The following is a 21,020-nucleotide window of genomic DNA, read 5'->3' as shown; positions in this document are numbered from 1 at the left end:
ATTAGCCCAGATTATGTCAAATACAAGCAGTGCAAATAACCCACCACCTACAAGGTAAGATCCTCTAGTCGTCTGAAAGGAACAATAAACAATGTGTTACCACACAAGGAAATAACCTTTCATTCAGTGCGTTAACCCCTCTGTAATGTCAACACACTCAAACACAGATATCAAATTTGCAAAGTGTAGCTATACTGAAATAGTGTGATCATCACTAAACACACAATTGAAAGAGAACTAAACAGAGAGGGAGTGTTTAATATTTGATCGAACTTTTTAAAACCAAACCTAAGAGAGAACGTCTAAGGAACAGTGAGCATGGGTACAAAAACAGCACATCAGACAACAAGAGATAGGACGAAGACAGGTGGAACACAGAGAGAAAAGAAAAAAGGGAGAGCGGTGGTGTGATGGACGACACAGCAGCAGCATAGTGAGGAAGAAGAGGGAAAAACAGAAAGTGGAGATGAAATGTACACTGACCTGAGTGAGATCTGGGATGTCACCCTGATCAATCCCAACTTGCTGTGTCATAAACAAAACAACAACAAAAAAGGTAAACAAACAAATAAACGAGGGGGAGGGGGGGGAATATGAAAAAGAACAAACATAACGGATCAATACCTCATGCAGTGACTTAAAAATGAAAGTAATAAAAATAACAGTGGTGTGGCATGCCGAGAGCCACGGAGGACCAATGGGAACGGACACAGACATTGATAAGATCTCACACAGCTGACTGTGCCGTGTGGAGTGGTTAACATTCAAAAACAATTTTGACAAATGATGACTTTTAAATGAGACCCAATGGGGGTAAAACAGCAAATTAGACAAGCATCTTACATTGTGATGGATACTGACTCATTTTCAAATCAAATCCCTGAGATATTTGACGCATCAGAAGAACAGCCAGTCTGAAAATAAACCAGACAGTCTAACGACTGGCTGAATGGACGGAGCGGGGAATTGTGGGAAAGAAGGCAGCAGCATGGAAATTCATCAGTGTCAGAGAGAGAAGAGGGAGTGAGAGTCCTATTAGCACCAAACACAGATCTTCTTCTGGGCCAGAAGGAGAGAGAGACAGGACTCTGAAACTTTAAGGGTCTCAACTTAAGCCGCGTGAATCCACAGTACGAATGACAACCATCAACGACCACAGTATGACAGGAGACAAATGATAAATGTTTCCACACTGTACACGGCAGACTTAGTGGGGTACAATCCATGTGCAGTGTTCCCGCACTTTTGGACCAATAACTTTCAAAGATAGCTTTTCCAGTCGTTCATGATTACTGGATTAGGATTGTAGAGATTGCTGGGGGTGAATTTACATATGTGCACTACCGTTATAGGGTTGGTAAGATTTTTATTTAATGTTTTTGAAAGTCTTTTATGCTCACCAAATGTGCATTTATTTGATTAAAAAAAAATACAGTAAAAACATTTATATTGTGAAATATTACAATATATAATAATCATTTTCTATTTTAATTTTAATGTTTTAAAAAGTCATTTGGTTCCTGTGATGGAAAGCTGAATTTTACTCTTCAGTGTCACATGATCCTTCAGAAATCAATTTAATGTCTTGAGAATCTTGAAAACAGTTGTGGTGCTTAATATTTTAGTGGAAACCAAGATACTGTTTATGTAGAATGTTTTTTGTTTTTTTTACAATATAAAACTTTGGATAGAAATATTTAGCAAATTGAAATCTTTTGTAACATTATAAATCTCTTTAATTTCACTTTTGAAATTAATACTTAATTAATAATTCATACTTTTTAATTTTTCGTTATATCAAATATATAACAATATCAAATCAAGGTGAATATCAAATGAGACGTCAAATGCAGTGACAAACAAATCACTTTTGGCAGAGAAGGCACATGTATATGTTTTATGGGCACAGTCCATGAGGATTGTGCAAGGCAATGTAATGCGGTGCCGCAACACTAAATATGGTCTCTGTGCATGCAACTATCCAGAGAATATGAATGCCAGAGCATTGTGGGATAGAGAGATATCAGAGAGGGAGAGGGGGAGAGAGAGAGAGAGAGAGAGAGAAATAGTGGGAGCAGAGGGCAGAGGGGTCTAGACAGCCTGTGTAATCTCAGACCTGTCACATCAAAATACCCTTGATTGTGTGTGTGTGTGTGTGTGTGTGTGTGTCTGTGTGTCTGTTAGGGCTGGAACGGTACATGTATTCGTATTGAACCGAAAAGGTACGGGCGTCACAGTTCGCTGCATAAATTTACACGGAGAATACACAGTATAAAAATAAATAAAACTTGTGTGCAAATTAATCAATGTAATGCGGAACTACTGTTAGATACGCGGGTTCTTTAGGAACACCTTATCTGTAGCCCCGCTTTAGCTCTGAAGCAGGCTGCGATGTAAAGATTGCAATGCTGGAATATGTTGTGTGTGTGTGAGAGAGAGAGGGAGGCGATCGACGATCGAAAAATCGCAAAGTGTTTACTTATATTTGTGTGTATGTGTGTGTGTGTGTGTGTGTGTGGCGGGCGCGATCTAACAGTGGAAACATAAAAACATACTCTGTCATTTTGTTTATACAGGACATCATTCAAACTGCAAAGTGTTTAAGTTACTGTTAATTCAAATTTTAAGGAAAACAAATATATTAATCTCAAATGTAGCAAATCAATTTTCAATTCATTCAGGTACAATTACCAAACATATCTCAAGGACTTTTTGTAATTAATAAACGAATTATATAAAACTATCGTCAGTGCACTACAAATAAACTGGTTCTAACTTCTATGCCATAATTTTATTAATAAAACTTATTTAAAAAATGCAAGGCTTAAGCAATTTATTTTCCTTTGGTGGTACAGCCTGAGACAGGCACAAGCCTTCAGCATTTTTTTTTTGCTTTTCCCTCCATTGTACCGAACTCGTACCAAACCGTGATGTCTGAACCGAGGTATGAACCGAACCGTGACTTCTGTGTACCGTTCCACCCCTAGTGTGTATGTGTGTCTCTGTGTGTCTCTCACTGGTACCTCAGCCACTTTAAGGAATTCTGACAGCTTGGTCATCCTGTAGAGAAACTTTTTATAGATGTCCAAAGCATCTTTACACTGGTTTTTCTTCATATCAAAGTATTTCTCTGAAAAGGGAAGAGAGAAAGAGAGAGAGAGAACAGAGAGAACTATTAGCAGAGTGACTCAAATAGATAAAGACTGCAATTACCCATCAGAGGACTGTCAAAACACTCTGGGCTGATGGAGCCAGGGGCATATAAAAGCTGCTGTAATGGTTTGCTCAAGGACAGCTAGTACTCTAATGTCTTTTCAAATCATCAACCTAAACGCCGTATGTTACAACATAAAACAAAATAATTAAAATCACGGAAAAAATACTGGCTTAACGACTGAATAATCGAGCTTAAACAAAGAGCTTAAAAAAAATCTAAAACTAAGGGCGCTTTCACACTGGCAGTTTAGTGCGGACCGGGGCACGGTTCACATGAAAAATCGCTAATGTGAACGCTGTCATCGGACCCGGGTGCGCACTAGAGTACCGAACCCGAGACTACCTGGAGGAGGTGGTCTGAGCTCGGTTGCTCCCGAACCGTGGCGCGGTTCGCGTTAATGTGCAAGCAACACGGACTCGGGTGCGCGCTTGTTCAGGAAGTATAGTATCCTGCGCATGCGTATCACTGTCGATATCATTGTTTCCTCACACACGACAACCATGAGTGGCAGGGGAACGTTGTGGGACACTGAAGAGGTGATGTCCCTCACTATGTTGTGCATAATAGCACCAAAAAAACTAAAATTACAGCTATGCTCAGTCGAGTTGTATTATCCATGCATTTTCCGTGTGCGTTTGCGATGACGTAAGATCACTGCAAACGCACCTGGGTTCGATACAACTAATTGAGTGTGAAACCAGACCAATGCTGCGGGGGGCGCCGGGAACGAGCGCACTCGGGTTCGGACCGCAGCAAATGAACCCAGTGGAAAAACGCCCTTAATCTGACCTCACTTCATTAAAGGGCCATGAAACCCTAAAACACATTTTTTTTATGTTATCAGATATGTACAGGTTGCACATCAATGCAAACAACAATAACACTCATTATGTTTATTATTGAATATGTTAGCCTTAAAGTAATCTATAAGCTAATGTTCTCCAAAACAATGACAAAATTCGCATTTAGAAGATTTAAACATTCGAAACTTACTGTCTCTCACTTCCGCCAATACGGATCAACGATTTTGATGACATTGCCCTGCACTTCAGCTTCTCATCAGATTTTTTGTCCAATCAAATGCTCTCTAGAATCTACAGCATCCCGCCCCAAATAGATGCCGAAGCTGTGGCTGAAATCAGTCACTTGTTCACACTATTACTATTTTATATAGAAGATAGGAAACAATTCATAAAGTGTAAATACACTTTCCATTGGGGCAAATGTAGTCTAGTTTGGCATTAGTCACGCAAACCGCCGGAGCATGCACAGTCTGCCCCAGTCCACAGACACAATAGCTAAAAGTGCTTATTTTTTTCTTTTTCTGAGCCATTTCGTTCTTCCAGTTTAAAAAGCAAAGCTGAACCAATGTCACGAAAACTGAGGTTCAACATCAACTGTACGGTTCTTTGCTCAGAAAGCAGAAAGACTTAACCCCTAAAGCAGAGCGTGAGAGAAGAACGCTCTCTAGAGTAAGAGGGAGTAGATTACTCTTACCCAACAGGTTGATGACGCCCTCATTATAGGCAGCAAACAGACGGATGGAGTCTTTGAAAAGCAGCATGAAGGCAGCGTTGATCACTCCGTTAGTCAGCTCATTAGGGTTAGCCTACAGACACACACCCACACATCCACACGAGAGAGTACATATCATACCAAATAGCTTGGACTGAATCAACATCAATGTTGTTCTGTTAAAGTAGGGTTTTCCAACCTGGGGCTTAAGGGTTGCCAAGCCTACTTGAATTTATCACTTCAGTCACAAGAGTAATCAAATAATCTGCAATGTAAACATTGACCCATCTTTCCAAACAGAGTGAAAAATCGCTTTCATTAAAAGAATAGAATAAGAAGCTTTTCACACTGTACATATTCATGCATTCTGTCTGCACAGATTTGAATTGTTTAAATATGCACCACTGTTCAAAATTTGAGGGTCAGTAAAAAAAATGTTTTGAGAAATGAATACTTCAGCAAGGATGCATTAAAACGGATCAAAAAAGACAGTAAAACATTTATAATGTGTCAAAAGATTTCTATTTTAAATAAATGCAAAAATAGAAAAAAAAGAACTATTTTCACAATTGATAATAAAATGTTTCTTGAGCACCAAATCAATCATATTAGAATGATTTCTGAAGGATCATGTGACACTGAAGACTGGAGTAATGGCGGCTGAAAATTCAGCGTTGTCTTCACGAGAATAAATTAAACTTTAGCATATATTAAAACAGAAAGTAGCTTAATTAAATTGTAATAATATTATTATTTCACAGTATTACAGCTTTTACAGTATTTTTAACAAATAAATGCAGCCTTAATGAGCATTAAAGACTTCAGAAATGCCCAATATTTTGAATGGTGCTGCATGCATTTTTTTAAATAGGGGTTATGAAGCATATAACTAGTAAAACAAAGACAAGAGAAAAATCATTGGGAAGTTTTAAAGCATTTATGCATGTTCTCCATCACAAACCTGGAAATCCAGCAGCGCATCCAGCTGGTTTTGAATGATAGGCAACGTTTTGATCAGCTTCTCTGTGTTCATGGTGCGCATGACTCCATCAATACTGCTCCATAAACAGATAAACAAACAATCAGTACTCGCCACTTACTCGCAATCTTAATTAGCGCTTAAAAAAAAAATCAACTTTAAAAACAACTTAATTATCGGAGTAATGAGCTAGCATGATTAGATTGTGTCCTGCTGAGACAATGTGTTTGAACACAATCTTGACTCCAGGCAGAAGTGAGGTTTACCCACCCTCTTTTCATCTTGGTGAAGTCCACAGCCACCAGCCTATAGGAAAGAGCCTTCTCGTTGAGATATCTGCTGTATCGCCTGATGAATGTGGACATGTCATAACCTGAGGGACAGAACGAGGGGTTTATCATCAGTGTGTGTGTATGCATACAATGCTTTAGAGACCGTAAAGGTGTTTCTTACATACCTTGCAATGCACCTTTGTCAAGGAAATTGTTCAGATTGAAGAGCGTGTTTCTTGAAGCCAGATACTGAATGAAACGCTGCGGGTACAGAGAAGAGATGACACAAAAGTGTAAAGTTATATACTAGACGTAATTCTGCAGCTCTTAATCTGTCACTGTGCGGGAGCGACTTCATCCCTGACATGCGGAAACTCCCCTCTGCTGAATTTGCCGTACACTGTGTGAAATCTAGACCTGTGTACAAGACCAGACTCCTCTGAGCTCTCTTTGAGCTGCCAAGTATGTCTGCTGCTGCTCCTCTCCTCCGTACAGCCCCATCCCACCAGCTCAGACAGCTGTGGGCTGAAGAAGAGAGCAAAGAGAAGCACACAGCATTCTGAGTGCTGTTGTGAACAGACATGATGGGAGTTTTGGGAATGCAGGAGATTTACACTAAGATATGATGCATTCCGACATGACGGGCACACAAAGTAAAACAGACTCTAGACCTGTGTACATATATAAATTAAGGTGACTGCGTACATATATAAATGAACGTGACTCTTGAAAGTTCATTGTACTAGGGGTGTAACAATACATCGATATGGATCGATGCATCGATCAAACGTCTAACGATACAATGCATCGATGCCACACATAAAATATCGATATACGGTTCCTTTATTTTGACACTCCACATACTCATGTATCTTTTCTCAGCTGAAATAGACGCCTGACAAGATGGACTAAACCATAAACACATTTTGTCACAAAAGCCGGTAGGCATCGCGAGTTCATGTTTTTCAGCAGAAACCGACAAGCAGCACCCTTGTTGTTTGTAAACAACCCAAAAAGTCAATTTTAGCGAATCAGCGCGCATTATTCAGGTCAGGTGACAAGGCTGTTAGTCACTTCGAAAATAGACTCGCTAACTGAGAGGAGTTTTGTCAAAGCTAACTAAAAGTGATCGAGGATGGATCATTTCAACGAACTTGATCGGAACCTTGCTAAAGCAGCACGGTAGCTCCCTGCGCATCTAATCACAACAACAAAGTATGTCAGGCGTCTATGTCAGTTGAGGAGATTAACGTTACAAAAATGGACTTTAAATATATAAAAAAAACACTTTCAATGAATAAAATTTTTTAAGTTACCTGTATTTTTTTGTGTGATTATTACTTAATCAAAACAACCCAGCTGCAGTTTGATTGATATTACTTGGAATGCACAATAATAATAAAAAAAACATGATTTATGAAAATGAACAAGACCAGAGTTATCTGTTTTGCAAATTAACTCTTCTGTTGTAAATGTCCCAATTGGGAGAGGGTGTGCAATTTTCAAAGTTTTCAGGCAATGTGCAGAGTTTAATTAAATGTTCATGTTATATATTTTGGTTGCATTTGTTAATAATTGTAACTGGTTGTGTAAACTTGGCAAATAATATCTAAATATCGATAAATCAATCGATATAGCCCTGAATCAAATCAAATCGTATTGCAGAATTTTTTGAGGTATCGGCAAATATCATCGAATCGTGATGAACTGTCCGATTTACACCCCTACATTGTACCCTTACACAGACCTCAAAACCATCTGGTATAAATATTGTTAAGTAGTAGTTGGTGAAGTAGTTAGTGATGAATAGAGGAATAATCATGTTCTAAAATGTTCTGTGGTCTGATCATGCTTATCATATTGTAATATAGCTAAAAATGCAAGAGATCTTGCATTTGTGACACTGATCTGCACAAAGCAACAAAGGACCGCCCACTCACCTGTCAATCAACCACTTTACTAAAACAAAGGTTTAAAGTCATAATGTGACGGAAGGAGCAACAGATCTTTTCTGCCGTATTGTGACGTACATCCGAGTGAAACAGATTACGAAAAAAAGATATAAGTGTAGGGCGAGGACTTAGTTGATTAGATGGAGGCATATCTGAAGCTGATTGTAAGAAAGAGTTTAAGCAGAGAATTCCAACACAAGTCATCAGAGAGAAACATGTAGTTTCACAGGAATATTAATTTATGATATTTGAATGAATAATTACAAGATTAAAAAAATAAAATGAAACGTATGCCTGGATAATTATTCACAATAAGAGCAATAATATGCATTAAAAAAATGGATAGGGTGATTTTTAAAAAAGAAAAAAAATCTAGAAACGACTAGAACGCTTTACATGATAAGCAGATTTAATTTAAGCTCAACCGAACCTGCTTATCACGTGAGAACAAAAGATGCAGAAGCTCAAACGTGCTGCGTAACACACAAGAAGGAACCTCATTGGTTCTTGTATGTCAAGCGAACATGTTTGAGCTTCTGTTTACCATAACTGATGTGTGAGTTGATGAATTTTTATATGTGAAAAAAAGCCTAAACTCAATCTGTTCGTCATATAAAGCAATTCGATATCTTCAGAAAATGTGGACTAAACTGCTCAATTTATATGGATTAGTTTTACGATCACTTAAAGAACTTTATGAAGCGTCAAAGTGGTAGTTGCGTAGCTGTAAATCGAGGAAAGATCTTATTTGCGTTCCGAAGATGAACAAAAGACTTACAGGTTTGGAACGACATGAGAGTGAGTAATTAATTACAAAAAAATATTTCTAGGTTAACTATCCCTTTAATAACAGGTGCAAACCATAGACAGTATAAGAAATAGACAGAGTCATCTCATTGGAACTCAATTGAGGCAAGTGAAGCCCATTTTCAGCGATTTTTTAGGACTTCCGTTCCTGACGCGCAGACTCAAACCGAGCTTGACGACGTAGATGTGACGTGGGCAACCCGTCTGTCTTCTAGTGGCTGTGGCATGAGAAATCTGAATCATTCCCTTCCAAATCTTGCAGAGACGGAGAGTGTGAGTAGGAGGTGTCCATGAGCTACGAGCAGGAGAAACTTTTGCTAGGTATTCTGATTAATTATTTTGTCATTTTGCCTCCACGTCTCCCAGATTGCCCATGAGCTTCTCCTCCCGTCAATACGGTAATCTCTCTACTGTGCGACAGAGAGTCGCGTGGTTATGACGCAATCGTTAGCCTACTTTTACAAAAACTGTTTTTACTGGGCCATAACGTAAGCTACAAGGTAATGGAGCATTTTATACATTGTCGTGTTTCTTTAGAAATAAATAATGGACAAATGGAGTCTTCAAACGCCTCAGATATAAAGTTATTCGCTGTCAAAGTGACGCCAAAATGAATGGGAGTCAATGGGATGCTAACAGCAGGTGAAGTTCTGCTACAAGATGGTGGCACGCGGCCGGCTTCAACTTCCGGTCGACTTCCTTCCCGCTTGGTGCAAACAGCCTTCAACTAATTAGTACGTTTTATTCTGAATAAAACTAATTGTGTTTCCTGGAACTGTATTCGTCAATGTGATTTATGGGACACTACAAAGTTATCAGCCACCAGAATGCAGTAGGTGTAACCTTGATCTTATTTTGTAAATCAGTGCACCAGAGAAAGAGTCAGCAGGAAATGTACTAGTTTTTACGTACTGGGATGGAGCCTTAGGCTTGTTTCACCTCAGGGGAGAACCAGCATGAGGACCCGGTGACAGGCCCAGCGGTCAGGCAAAATCTGCTTGGCGCAGAGGAATAAAATAGACCTGGCAGTGGCCATTTCTGCCCGTGGCAAAAGTATTCAAAGGTTGAGAGTCACTGAAATCACAGAAGGTTCCTAAAATGCATCTGAAGGAACGGGAGGTTAAAAAAAAAAAACTGCATTCCTAGAGCTCTGCTTAAGTTGGAGGATCAAGAGTGGCGATCCACAGAACAGTGGGCTGATAGTCTTGTGTGTAAATAGAGGGAAAGAGGCCACCCACCATTTGAAAAAAACAATGATCTCTGATCTCAAAGGAGCTCCTCTTGCCTAGGGTGGCCCTGGTCATGTGATGGCTTTGAGTGAGTTTCCTCAATCTCTTTTACAATTTGTGCAGCTCCATTTTACCATCATTCTAATATAAAAAAACAGACAATGGGGGAAATACTGATGGAATGGAAAATATCAGCAAAAAGTTTTTTTTTTTTTTTAAACGTGCACATATAATAAATATTATGACTTCATCCACAGTCAGTTATTATTGACATCAGTCACAGTTTTAACAGCAGAAAACGAATAGAAATCTGCAATGAATAGGAATCTATTTAATTTTGCAAACAAAATGTCAAAAATCACACTTGCTATTTTTTTTTTTTTTTACACGGTATAAAAGAAAATATACAGTGTAGCTGTCTTAATAATTTTGGGAGTCCCTCCCTCGCAAGGTTATCAAATTTGCGGGGCATTAGCATCAAACCATTTGAAAATCCCTGATTTAGCAGTGTGTTCCCAATCATTCTCAAAGAAAATACTGGCAATACTTCTGCTTTGCACCCGACCCGTGCCTCAAATGCTGGTCTAAAATCTTTCGGGATCAGATGAGAAGCGGAGTGAGGCAGACCGCATTCAGACCAAGAAGAAAATCCCCAGGAAAGCAGCTGTGCGGAGAATGAGCAAGCTCTCTCTCTGGCACCATGGCTTAACCTTGGAGAGAAACCTCTTGGAAAATCCATGGCCGAGCCAGTGAGCACCAAAATGCAGAGAATTTTGCTCAATTCCGGAGCGTAGATCAATATGGATTACTAATTCAGTAGAGTCTGCAAATCCACGCTCGCTCACCTGCTACTCTGCATGAACGCCTCTATCTTACATTGCTTAGGTAATTCAAAATGGATGTCAGAAGTAAGGACGATAAATATAGATTGATAGGCCAGGAAGGGTCCTGCATTCTCTGCTCAGCAAATAATTAATGTGAGAACAAACCTCAAGTAGTGTCAGAGTGAAGCATCATTTATTATTAAGGCAGGAGGCACTTCGGCAGGGAGCTTTCTCTCCCAAACAGAGGAGCTTCTATTAACACAGCAGCTCAGGCTGAGGGAAGATATCAGCAATCTGGGAACAGGGATTGCTCATGTTTTAGCCGCTGATTTTGCGCGTGCAGTCGGGAACTGATCCAGAAGCAACGCTTGAACTGCGTGTGAAAACTGTATGTGTGCGTGTTTGTGCGCGAGAGCACTAACCCTGCAGGGAACATGTGTAAATATGCTTGCTGCATGATGATGCCCTGATAATGTGCCGGCTGCTGGTCTTCGCTCTCTCGATCCATACATGTTCTGAGGTTTCTATGGATACGGCCTGAGCAATTACTACGGTTAGAAAAAAAAAAGCTTAAAGAAAAATGGCGAGCACAAAAAGATAATGACAGGATGTGAAAGGAGGCGAGTTGTTCGATAGCGATTATTTTCAAACACTAAACCCATTTTGTTTGTAAAGTTAAGAGCTGGAATTGCATCTGATTGAATTCCTGGACTAGAAAACAAAGTGAAAATGGGTCACTAAATTGAAAAAAAGAACCAAACTTACACACCATGCAAAGCTGAAGTAGTTTCACGCTCACAAAATCTCACCAGTGAAAAAAAAGAAAAAAGAAGTAAATAATGTAAATGTAAACCATTAAAATAAAACAATAAAAATGACCCTATCACACATCAGTGTGGGCAACAGTTTTTTATAGCAATGAAGAAAAGTGACAAAGCATCATGGATAACTCTGCCCCCATGTCATTGCCACTACGTCGACTACCACAGAAAACAAGTGGTCAATGTTTCGATCCAACAAGGTGAGTTCACCAATTCCCACATGTAGTTTATCCATACTCCCTACTTAAGCATTACTGATTACTGAGAAGCAGGTGTTTGTTTTCTGCCAAGATTTGCCATTCCTGCCTGCAGGGTAGAGAGGGAAAAAGACATCAGGGGAGTGAGAGAATGTTTCATAAAGGTAATAATTACCTTACCTAGCGCACATCACTCACAAACAGCATCCATTATGCAAACAGATCCCACACAGGGACCTGAACTCAAGAGTCAGCACATGGCCAGAATGCTAAACAGCCCAATTCACAGCTATGTCAGAAAAGCCTTCGAAGTCAACATTTGCAGTCCATTCCTTTAGCATGTTACTTCAATAATGTGACGCATTTCCAAATTTGACTGGATAAACCAATAAATGTTTGTATGTATTTGTATGTACGAGTGTGTGTATGTAATGCATGTATGTGTATATACAAATCTTTTTTTAACATGTTACTTGACAGATTTGGTCAGATCTCTCGAACAGACAGAATTAAAAGCCCAGAAAACAGAAGCAATTTCTTACACCCAATTACATGCACTTTTGAATTATGAAGGGAGGCAAGATCTTGCAACTTCCACGACTCCATAGATTATACATTGCATAGCATTATATACAGCAGCAACAAATTAATCAAGAGACCGTTCTCTGTAGTTCTTCAGAAAAATGCACCAGATGTCAGACGCAGAATCCCAGAGCACGCACCTGTGTTCACACTCGCAGAGCATATTCAAGCCTGACATTTACACGGACTTAATAAAATTAGATCTTTAAATGCTGAAACTCGGTGGTCTTGTGTTGACATTAATCTTCTGTGTTAACTATCAGCGAGATTTCAGAAAGGCTGCATTAATTACAGCAATAGCCTTAAACAATGCCTACAGCTATTTGGCTATTGATTAACATTATCCAGGAGCCCATGCGACCTACGTGACATCAGCAGCGCAAGAAAGACGTTTCAGATGTGGAAGTTAATTAAATTTCGATGAAAGATAAGACAACCATTTTTTTCCTTCTCTGGATTAATATGCACTGCATAATGAGACCAGGAGTAAATAAAGTAAATAGAGTCAATTTAGATTTTTTTATAGACACAGCTGCAAGTCCAGTGATGAGACAACAGTGAATAGATCAACTGATCACACTTTTTTTTTTGCTGAAGCAAAATTATTAATTGTAAGGGACAAATGTTTGACAAAATGTTTATAGTACCACATTCATTAATTCCATTCAATCTTCTGGTCAATATTTGTGTATTTCCAATTGTTAACAAGTGTTTGTTTTGTCTGAGGGGAAAATTTGTCTATTCAACTCAAATAGTAGGGCCCTATGATTTCAGCAATGAGGAAAGCGTGGACAGAATTAAGGAATCCAATTCATAAAAATGGAATTCACAGTATAATGTGGAATGTCACGAAATTTGGCAAATAAAAAGTGGGAATGCACACTTAAATCGCAATATTAACCAGTGTCTGTGAATATTCAAACGCAAAAAGGATGCTATGTACTTCTGAAGTCTGCATGTTTTGCATGTCTCTGTGTGAATGAGTGGCGCGGTTTCGTCAAGCACACACATACTGAAACACGTGTGACGCTCGTGGTGTTTTCAGCATCTGCGGTCTCAAAAAATAAATAAATGTTTAAAGTTAGTCAGGATTAGTCCATTAAAACGTGATTCAGAAATATTAAAATGAAGAGAAAAAAAGGATTTTGGAAAAAAAAAATCGTTTTATCATTTCAGTTAACTAGACATGGATTTTGATCACTAAAATTAAATTTAACCACAAGAATCCAGTTAAATTTAAATGGAAAAAAGGAAACCAGACAAATTAAACCTGAAAAAGAATAAAATAAAACTATTTTACAGGGCCCAAAAAAAGTATTGACAGAGAAGTTAATGATGAAACCAAAAGTACAATACACTCTTTATTAAACCAACCTTTATTTGAGCCTCCAGCTTCTAATAGAACCACTGATCTTCCCTCACACACAACCTCTCTCAATCTTAAGTATTAGCTCACTCGTACACTCAGTCTTCCTTCGGTACCCGAAACGAACCAGTCTAGATGGACAGCATCTTGCTTAAAATACAAGGTTAAGCAATTTGTCTACTGTGTGACCCCGCATGAACCAGCTGATTAAAATTCCACCCGCTTCTCTTGCTGTCCCTTGCAATTTCTGTCTTTCTCCTCTTTCTGCAAGTTCCTTATCCCTAAAGTTATCCTACCTAGATGTTTTTTTCAAACCCCCCCCTTCTTCTCCTATCTCTACCCTAGACAACATACAATCCCAGTGACGTCGTCACTATAGCAAATTGTACGTTCAGTATCTGGGCCATCGTTGAGTGACATCGCCCTTTTTCTGTCCTATTCGCACAAACGCATGGGCAAACGCCCTTATCAACAATACCTTATCTGTGGCCCTTCCTGTGCCCTCTCACAGGACTACTGCTGACAAGACAAATGTCCTCCAAATGTCTCTGCTCCTCGACAGACAGTGATAACCAAACGTGTGTTTTTGAAACCATAATTGGGTAAAGGATTAAGACCAGTCCTGACCCGGGCCAGACGTTCAGCTCCGATAACAAAATCCACCCCTGGCTGATTAGTGCCCCGTCATGCCATAGAACAGGGTGTGCTGAAGGACAGTCCTCCACGCTCACTATCTCTGACACTTGCGAGCACAAGACGTATAGTGAAGGACTTTTTATTTTATAGTCCAAGGGAATGAACAAGGACACATGTGAGAGTCACTAGCACTGCCATTGTTTTCGTGTGTGCGTGTGCCATTGTTTCCTGCAGAATCTATTGTGCCAGAAAAAGTAATTATATCCATCCAGAGTTGTGAGCTTGCAGTCTAAATTGAATGTGATGAGATAAAAAGGACAGTTCACTGCGCAATAATGCCAGGACAATACAACAGATGCGTTTTCTTCACTGGCTCCCCTTTAAAAAAAAAAAACAGTGCGACTAGTGTAGTACTGTATATTTCACAAAGTAATGACTCAACTCTTTTAATGAATCGTGCAAACTTCTGACTCACTGAATCCCACAAGTTATCTAACTGAAAAAGTAACGGTGAAAATGAGTCAAAAATGTGTTCTTTTAATTCTAAAAATGCCAACAATTTGCATTTCGAAGTAGTGTAGTGTAGTGTAGTGTAGTGTAGTGTAGTGTAGTGGTAGTGTAGTGTAGTGTAGTGTAGTGTAGTATTAGTAAGAAATTGTCATTATTTACTCACCCTCATGTTGTTCCAAACCAGTATGTCTTTCTTTCTTTTGTGGAAAATAAAAGAAGGTATTTTAAGAAATGTCGTCTTGTTTTTTTGTTTGTTTTTTTTCTCAGTACAATGGAAGTCCATGGTCAACTTCCATTAACATATCTTATTTTGTGTTCCACAAAAGAGAGAAATTCATACACATTTGGAAAGACATGTGGGAGGGTAAATGATGAAAGAATTAAACATTTTAGGTTAACTATACCTTTAAGGTCTGTAATAATTACAATTAGCTTTAGATAAAAAGAGAACAAGTATTTGGTATATTTAGATATTGTAGCTAGGTAAACGTGAGTGCATTTCTAGAAGAGCTTATGTAGTAAAAATGCATTAAGCAGGCCATGTGCACATCTAGGTCACGTCCTACTGTATATATCATTAATGTGTGTGTGTGTGTGTGTGTGTGTGTGTGTGTGTGTGTGTGTGTGTGTGTGTGTGTGTGTGTGTGTCATGTTCTCACCTACCTGCTGTTTATCATTAGTGGACTACATGTTTGTGCTTGTATACAAGTATCTATTTCTATCTAACTCTTGTTGCTGCGCATAAACTGTACACACTTTCAAACTCAAACACTGTATTGAACAATTAGCACATAAAAATGAATACTTTTATTCAACAAGGAAGCATTAAATGTATCAAAAGTGACAGTAATGTTACAAAATAAACTCAGCAAAAAAAGAAACATCCCTTTTTCGGGTCCTGCTACAGGACTGCAGATGTGGCCAGAGCAATAAACTGCGATGTCCGTAATGTAAGACGCCTAAGACAGTGCTCCAGGGAGACTGGAAGGACAGCGAATCATCCTTGCAGTGCCAAACCACGTCTAACCATATGTCCCTCCATTATTCCTTTTCTGTTCATCAGATGTCTCGTTTAGTCTTTCCATGATTTTGCAGGTCACTTTGACTCATATAAAACATCACAGATTTAACACCAACTTTTCAGGATGACAATGTAAAATGCTTTCACTGTTTGTCACCATGTCTCACACACATTGTGACTGCTGAGCTGTGATTTGTCATGTAGGATCAATTTGACCGAGCTATGCTGGATCTTCAATGGTAACTGCACAGAAGGTTGTCTGATATGAACCACAAATCCCCCCCCCCCAAAAAAAGTATGAAGTTGAAGTGCAGAATCTCACCTCATTTCCATACATCATTAGGTGGTGTGTGGTGATGAGCGCTTTGAAGACCACAACCCAGCTGCTGTTGGTGGTTCTCTCAAACAGTGTGTCAGCCAGCTGGGGAACATTCACATTCATCTCATTGGTGCAGTGGATCAAGTCTGAAAACACACATGACGCACACGTTAGAGCAACACACATCACTGATTCACATCTCGAATGGTTCTAAGACCCTGCACAAGATGTTTCAATAAACACAGCACATAGCAGGGCCCTCACATTGCGTGAAACATATGAATGTATCTGCAGCGGGTGCTAATGGAAGCAGATCTCAGCGGACTCTCATAATATCTCTCAGTATTCTACACAGAGGGTTAGACGGGCTTCTAACCAGTCGTTCTGTTATGCAACTCACAGACAAGCAGAGAAGATCCATAAAGAGAGTCGCATCTTTAAATATGCACGAGCACCCCAGTTTTGCTTTGCGTACTCGCATACGAAAGCAGCATCTTTTGAACGCCATCAGATGCTCGAAAACTCGTTTCTGTTCTGTCCTGTTTGCATAATGAAGACATTCCTCCTTCAACCCAGTGTTCTTTTTAGTTCTTCAAAGGCAAAACTCTTCTCTCCCTTCCCTTGAGAGAAACATTCTTTTCACACACAGAGCAGGTAATGAGGGAGACGACTCCTCCGTATCTGTCGGATTTTGGCCCTGTGGGCCTGTCTGTTGTTCTAATAGGGAGTTCTAGTAGTAAGTAGTGCAGCTCCCAATTGGAGTCTGATGATGAATCACAAGGATCTGGTAAAAGAGACAGCACACTAGTATGTGCTATACATCTACAAAACACACTTACAGAATGCAAGCAAGGCACAAATGGCCTATAAATTGAGGATGTAATGCACTACAGTGCGTGTTGATAAGCCTCAGCCATGTTTTGTATACATAGTGGATCATTATAATGAATGCCATAATTGTTATAATTCTGTAAAGAAATGCAATTTAATGTTTACTTCAGTTGGCATGAACAGCAGTTATTTGTTGAGATCATTATTATGTCCGTTAAATAAATAGAAATTAAATAAATAGCAGCAAAGTTCATGGGTTTGATTCCCAGGGAATGCATGTAAAATGCATACCTTGGTAAATTGGTGTATGTACTAATATAACAATACATACGAATTTGAGATTGTTTGATTTTGCTCATTTGGTAATATTGTATTTAAAGAAAGGCAATAAACAGATTATTGTGCAGACAATAAAAATATATATAAAGAATTAATGTGTTAAATAATGTTTTACTCTTTCCTTCCTGTTGCAATAGCCCAAAAGCCTTTTGAAGTGTAAAGAGATAATTCACCCAAAAATGAAAATGTTGTCATCATTTACTCCCCCTCATGTTATTCCAACCCTATGATGAACACAATAGATGACATTTTTCAGAAATGTTGGTCATCATCAAACATTTCCATAGAAGGAAAAAAAATACTAGTCAATGGTCAATGGCTATGGTCAACTGTCTGGCTACCAAACTTCTTCAAACTATCTTCCTTTGTGTTCAACAGAAGAAAGAAACATGAGGGTGATTAAATGATGACAGAATTTTCATTTTTGGGTGAACTAATGATAAAAATTTATTTTTTATAATATACGATATAAGATTTAGATATAAGACTTTCAATGGCCTTAAAATTGTTCAAACTGAGTTTAAGACATTTTAAAGACTTTTTGAGGAGCTGCAGGGACCCTGTAACAGTATCTGCCAAATGCATACATGTATTAACAGCATAGTTTGAGTTGTGCGACTTTCTTTTCTTTTGTGGAACAGATAGATAAGATATTTTGAAGAATGTATGGAACAGCCGAAATAACTGTGGAAAAAACTTTGGACCCTATACTGACTTTTACTGAATAATACAAATAAAACACTGAGGCATTTTTCAAAATATCGTCTTTTGTGTTTCTCAAAAAACAGGTTTGGAATAAAAGGAGGGCAAGTAAATGACAGAATTTTTATTCTTGGGTGACCTATGCCTTTAACTGAGAGATTTTCTTTCATACATTTAAAACGACTAATAACTGAGCTATTTTGGAAATTTGGAATTGAATTGAGAGTTTTGAATAGGAATCAAATCTGGAGATCTGTAGCAATACCCAGCCTTAGTTGCTAGGGTGTTATGGGTAGTTTCTAGGTGGTTACTAGGTTATTCTAGGTGGGTGTTTACTGGCCCAAATGCAAATGATATTTTGATCTCTATAAAACGCTCAGGGGTCCCTCTTTAGTCATGTCTGTGGTATCACCCACCAGGGAGAAAAACCTGATCACTTAGAAAAGTAATAGCACACAGAGGCACGCTTTGAGGTATCATTCATACCCGTAGCACAAACGAGTTACGTGCCAACGTTTAGTACTTAGGCTGAGCAACAGTAATTGTATTGCAAGCAGCATTAATAAATCTGTGCGATCCTGAAGATTCAAGTCAACTCCACTGAGCTATTCAGCATCTCTTCCCAAGATTAATGCATATTCACGTACTGTGACTACTATTAAAAACACACTGCAGCCTGTTGGGGGATGAGTTACGAGATTCCTGCCTATTCAACAGTGTTTTTCCCCATTTCTCTCTCTCGCTCTCTTTCCAGTACTGAACTGCACCATGGCTTTTGCTTCAGAGCTCGGTCTCCTTTCTTCTGTCTTGCTTGTTTTTCTATGATGTCAGAAGGAGAGCCTACGAGCTGATTGGCTCCTTTGGCAGGAGGGGGAGGGAAAAAGAACGAGAGTGAAAAACTCTTCTGAAGTGAGGATATGTGCTGATTTAATCAGATAAAACGGGGCACATTTGGTGGCATTGATCAAAAATGTCATTGTCTTAATTGGAGAAAGACTAAGAGAGGCACAAATAACAGTTAATGCGAGCAAGAAACTCCCCACTCTGACCATTTGAAGCACTGGGAATGTATGTGGTTGTATGGCTGATTACACCCTGGATCAGAGCTTTCAGACATTGCATATCAGGGCTGTTTTCTTGCAATATTGTAATAATACTTTAAATCCATGTATCAAATGTATTTTCACTAAACCAAAAAAGCAGGTTGCCTAAATAAGCACAAGCTATTAAACAGGCATTCCCCAGTCCAGTTAGAGATAGTTTTTTGGTCAGGTTACGGTCCACATATTTTTGTCTCGGTTCCCTTCAGAGATACATTCATATAATTATTTAATTCTTATAATTTCCCTCAGCATTTGACTGTAAAGGTTGTAGAGTTTGTTAAACGTTTTACTGCCTTGTGCCATGTTTTCACACAAAACAAAACTAATGTTCCCCCTGCTGTTGCTGTCCCATAATGAAACAGTAATACAAACCATCAGAGATTTTTATCATGGTTTATCATCAAACCGGTAACCATTTCCTCCCTACTTCAATTCCGATCAAATTAAATTGTGATGCAAAGCAATGTACTGAATTATGACATATATTGTATTATACAACGTGTATCGCATCATGAGATAGTTAGCGATAGCACATGATACTAGTCTCCAATTATGTCCTTTACAATGCTTCTGAGTGTCACACACTAAGTTCACAAAAGTAGATTCCCAGAGTGACAGAGAACAGGCAGCGTTTCACACCGCAGCCTTTAAATAGAGTTTCTGACAGTGTTTCACAAAAACATACAATCACACTTCCATGTTATTCCTAACAAACACACACACACACACACACACCTGCATGGTTCCATGCTGAGATGTGTGCACCAGAGCATGAAATGATGTGCAGTGGCGAGAATCGAATCCGAGAAAGGCGGTGAAAGGAAGCTGTGGCCCAGTGATGTCACTGCAATGCAGCAAATGAAGAGTCTTTGAGCGATGAGGTCACACACTTTCAGTCTGCCTGTGTCAAAGTCTTATTGTTAGCCTGAAAGACAACGAAACCCTTTGGAAACGTTCCTACCGGGCTGAGCCTGCCACCAGTCAGAGTTGACAGAGGCTCAAAAAATACTTGAGTTTCAAACGCACGTCGCTGCCATAATTGGCCGGTGGAGACTGGTTTGGAATTAAAACCAGCTCTATGCAAGAGTGAAAAATGAACAAAATTACAAATTAAAGCACTTTTGATTCAAAGCATGATTTATTCTCGGCTTACAAATTAATCTGGATTGAGCCTTGATGAGGCACAGGAAGTTTGGCAGGAAGCCTCTCGTGTTCGTGTGCGTGAGTGTGTGCGTGTACGTGTGTGTGTGTGTGTGTGTGTGTATGTACACAAGGAAGTAAATTGACCAGGTGGCCTGACAGTCTGTCCAGCTGTCAGCCAGAAGACCGTAGCTGGTGCTCACCTCTGAACCGCCACAGCTGCCATGCAAATTACATGATCCAAGTGTACTAATCACTGACTCCAGGTCAGTTCTCCATGGCCCTCTGCTTCTGGAATAATGCAATAGAGGTGGAGTGGGAATTGACATTTCAAAGTATTGCAATGTTATTGCACAATATTCTCAGACAAAACCAGATCCCCAAACCAGTCTCATTCACTAAGCATGCATGAAATCTGCAAACAAACATTTTCACGAACAAATCATGATTCACCAAAAACCTTCGTACTAAAAATGTATTCTAAATTTACACAAATATTTAGGAACTAAAACCACACGTATGCAAAAAACACTTTCTATGTGCGGCCTTATGTTTAAAAGTTATATTTCATCTTAACATGACTATTAATTATATTTAATAATTTTAATATAAACTTTTATCATAACATTCATAAATAATACAATTTAATTTCATGTTA

The 21,020-nt window shown here is 39.0% G+C and overlaps 1 protein-coding gene and 1 long non-coding RNA gene across 4 annotated transcripts in view; one reads left to right on the top strand and one right to left on the bottom strand.

Moving 5' to 3' along the window:
- Positions 1–21,020, bottom strand: part of LOC309487007 (phosphatidylinositol-binding clathrin assembly protein) — a 55,386-nt gene that overhangs the window by 23,697 nt on the left and 10,669 nt on the right. For all 3 annotated transcript variants that reach the window (XM_082154550.1, XM_082154549.1, XM_082154548.1), the window contains exons 2-8: positions 16,251–16,393; positions 6,169–6,244; positions 5,982–6,084; positions 5,694–5,787; positions 4,715–4,826; positions 3,024–3,130; positions 484–525 (exon numbers count right to left, since the gene is read on the bottom strand). In XM_082154550.1, coding sequence (XP_082010676.1) covers positions 484–525; positions 3,024–3,130; positions 4,715–4,826; positions 5,694–5,787; positions 5,982–6,084; positions 6,169–6,244; positions 16,251–16,393 — 677 coding nt within the window. The remainder of the gene's footprint in view (positions 1–483; positions 526–3,023; positions 3,131–4,714; positions 4,827–5,693; positions 5,788–5,981; positions 6,085–6,168; positions 6,245–16,250; positions 16,394–21,020) is intronic.
- On the top strand, positions 14,894–16,212 carry LOC309487537. Its single transcript, XR_014201873.1, has 2 exons — positions 14,894–15,004; positions 15,046–16,212. It is a non-coding gene; the product is annotated as an uncharacterized lncRNA (long non-coding RNA).

Source organism: Leuciscus leuciscus (assembly GCF_965113295.1).
Source record: "Leuciscus leuciscus genome assembly, chromosome: 2".
Lineage (NCBI taxonomy): Eukaryota > Metazoa > Chordata > Actinopteri > Cypriniformes > Leuciscidae > Leuciscus > Leuciscus leuciscus.
This window is presented reverse-complemented; position numbering and strand designations above follow the sequence as displayed.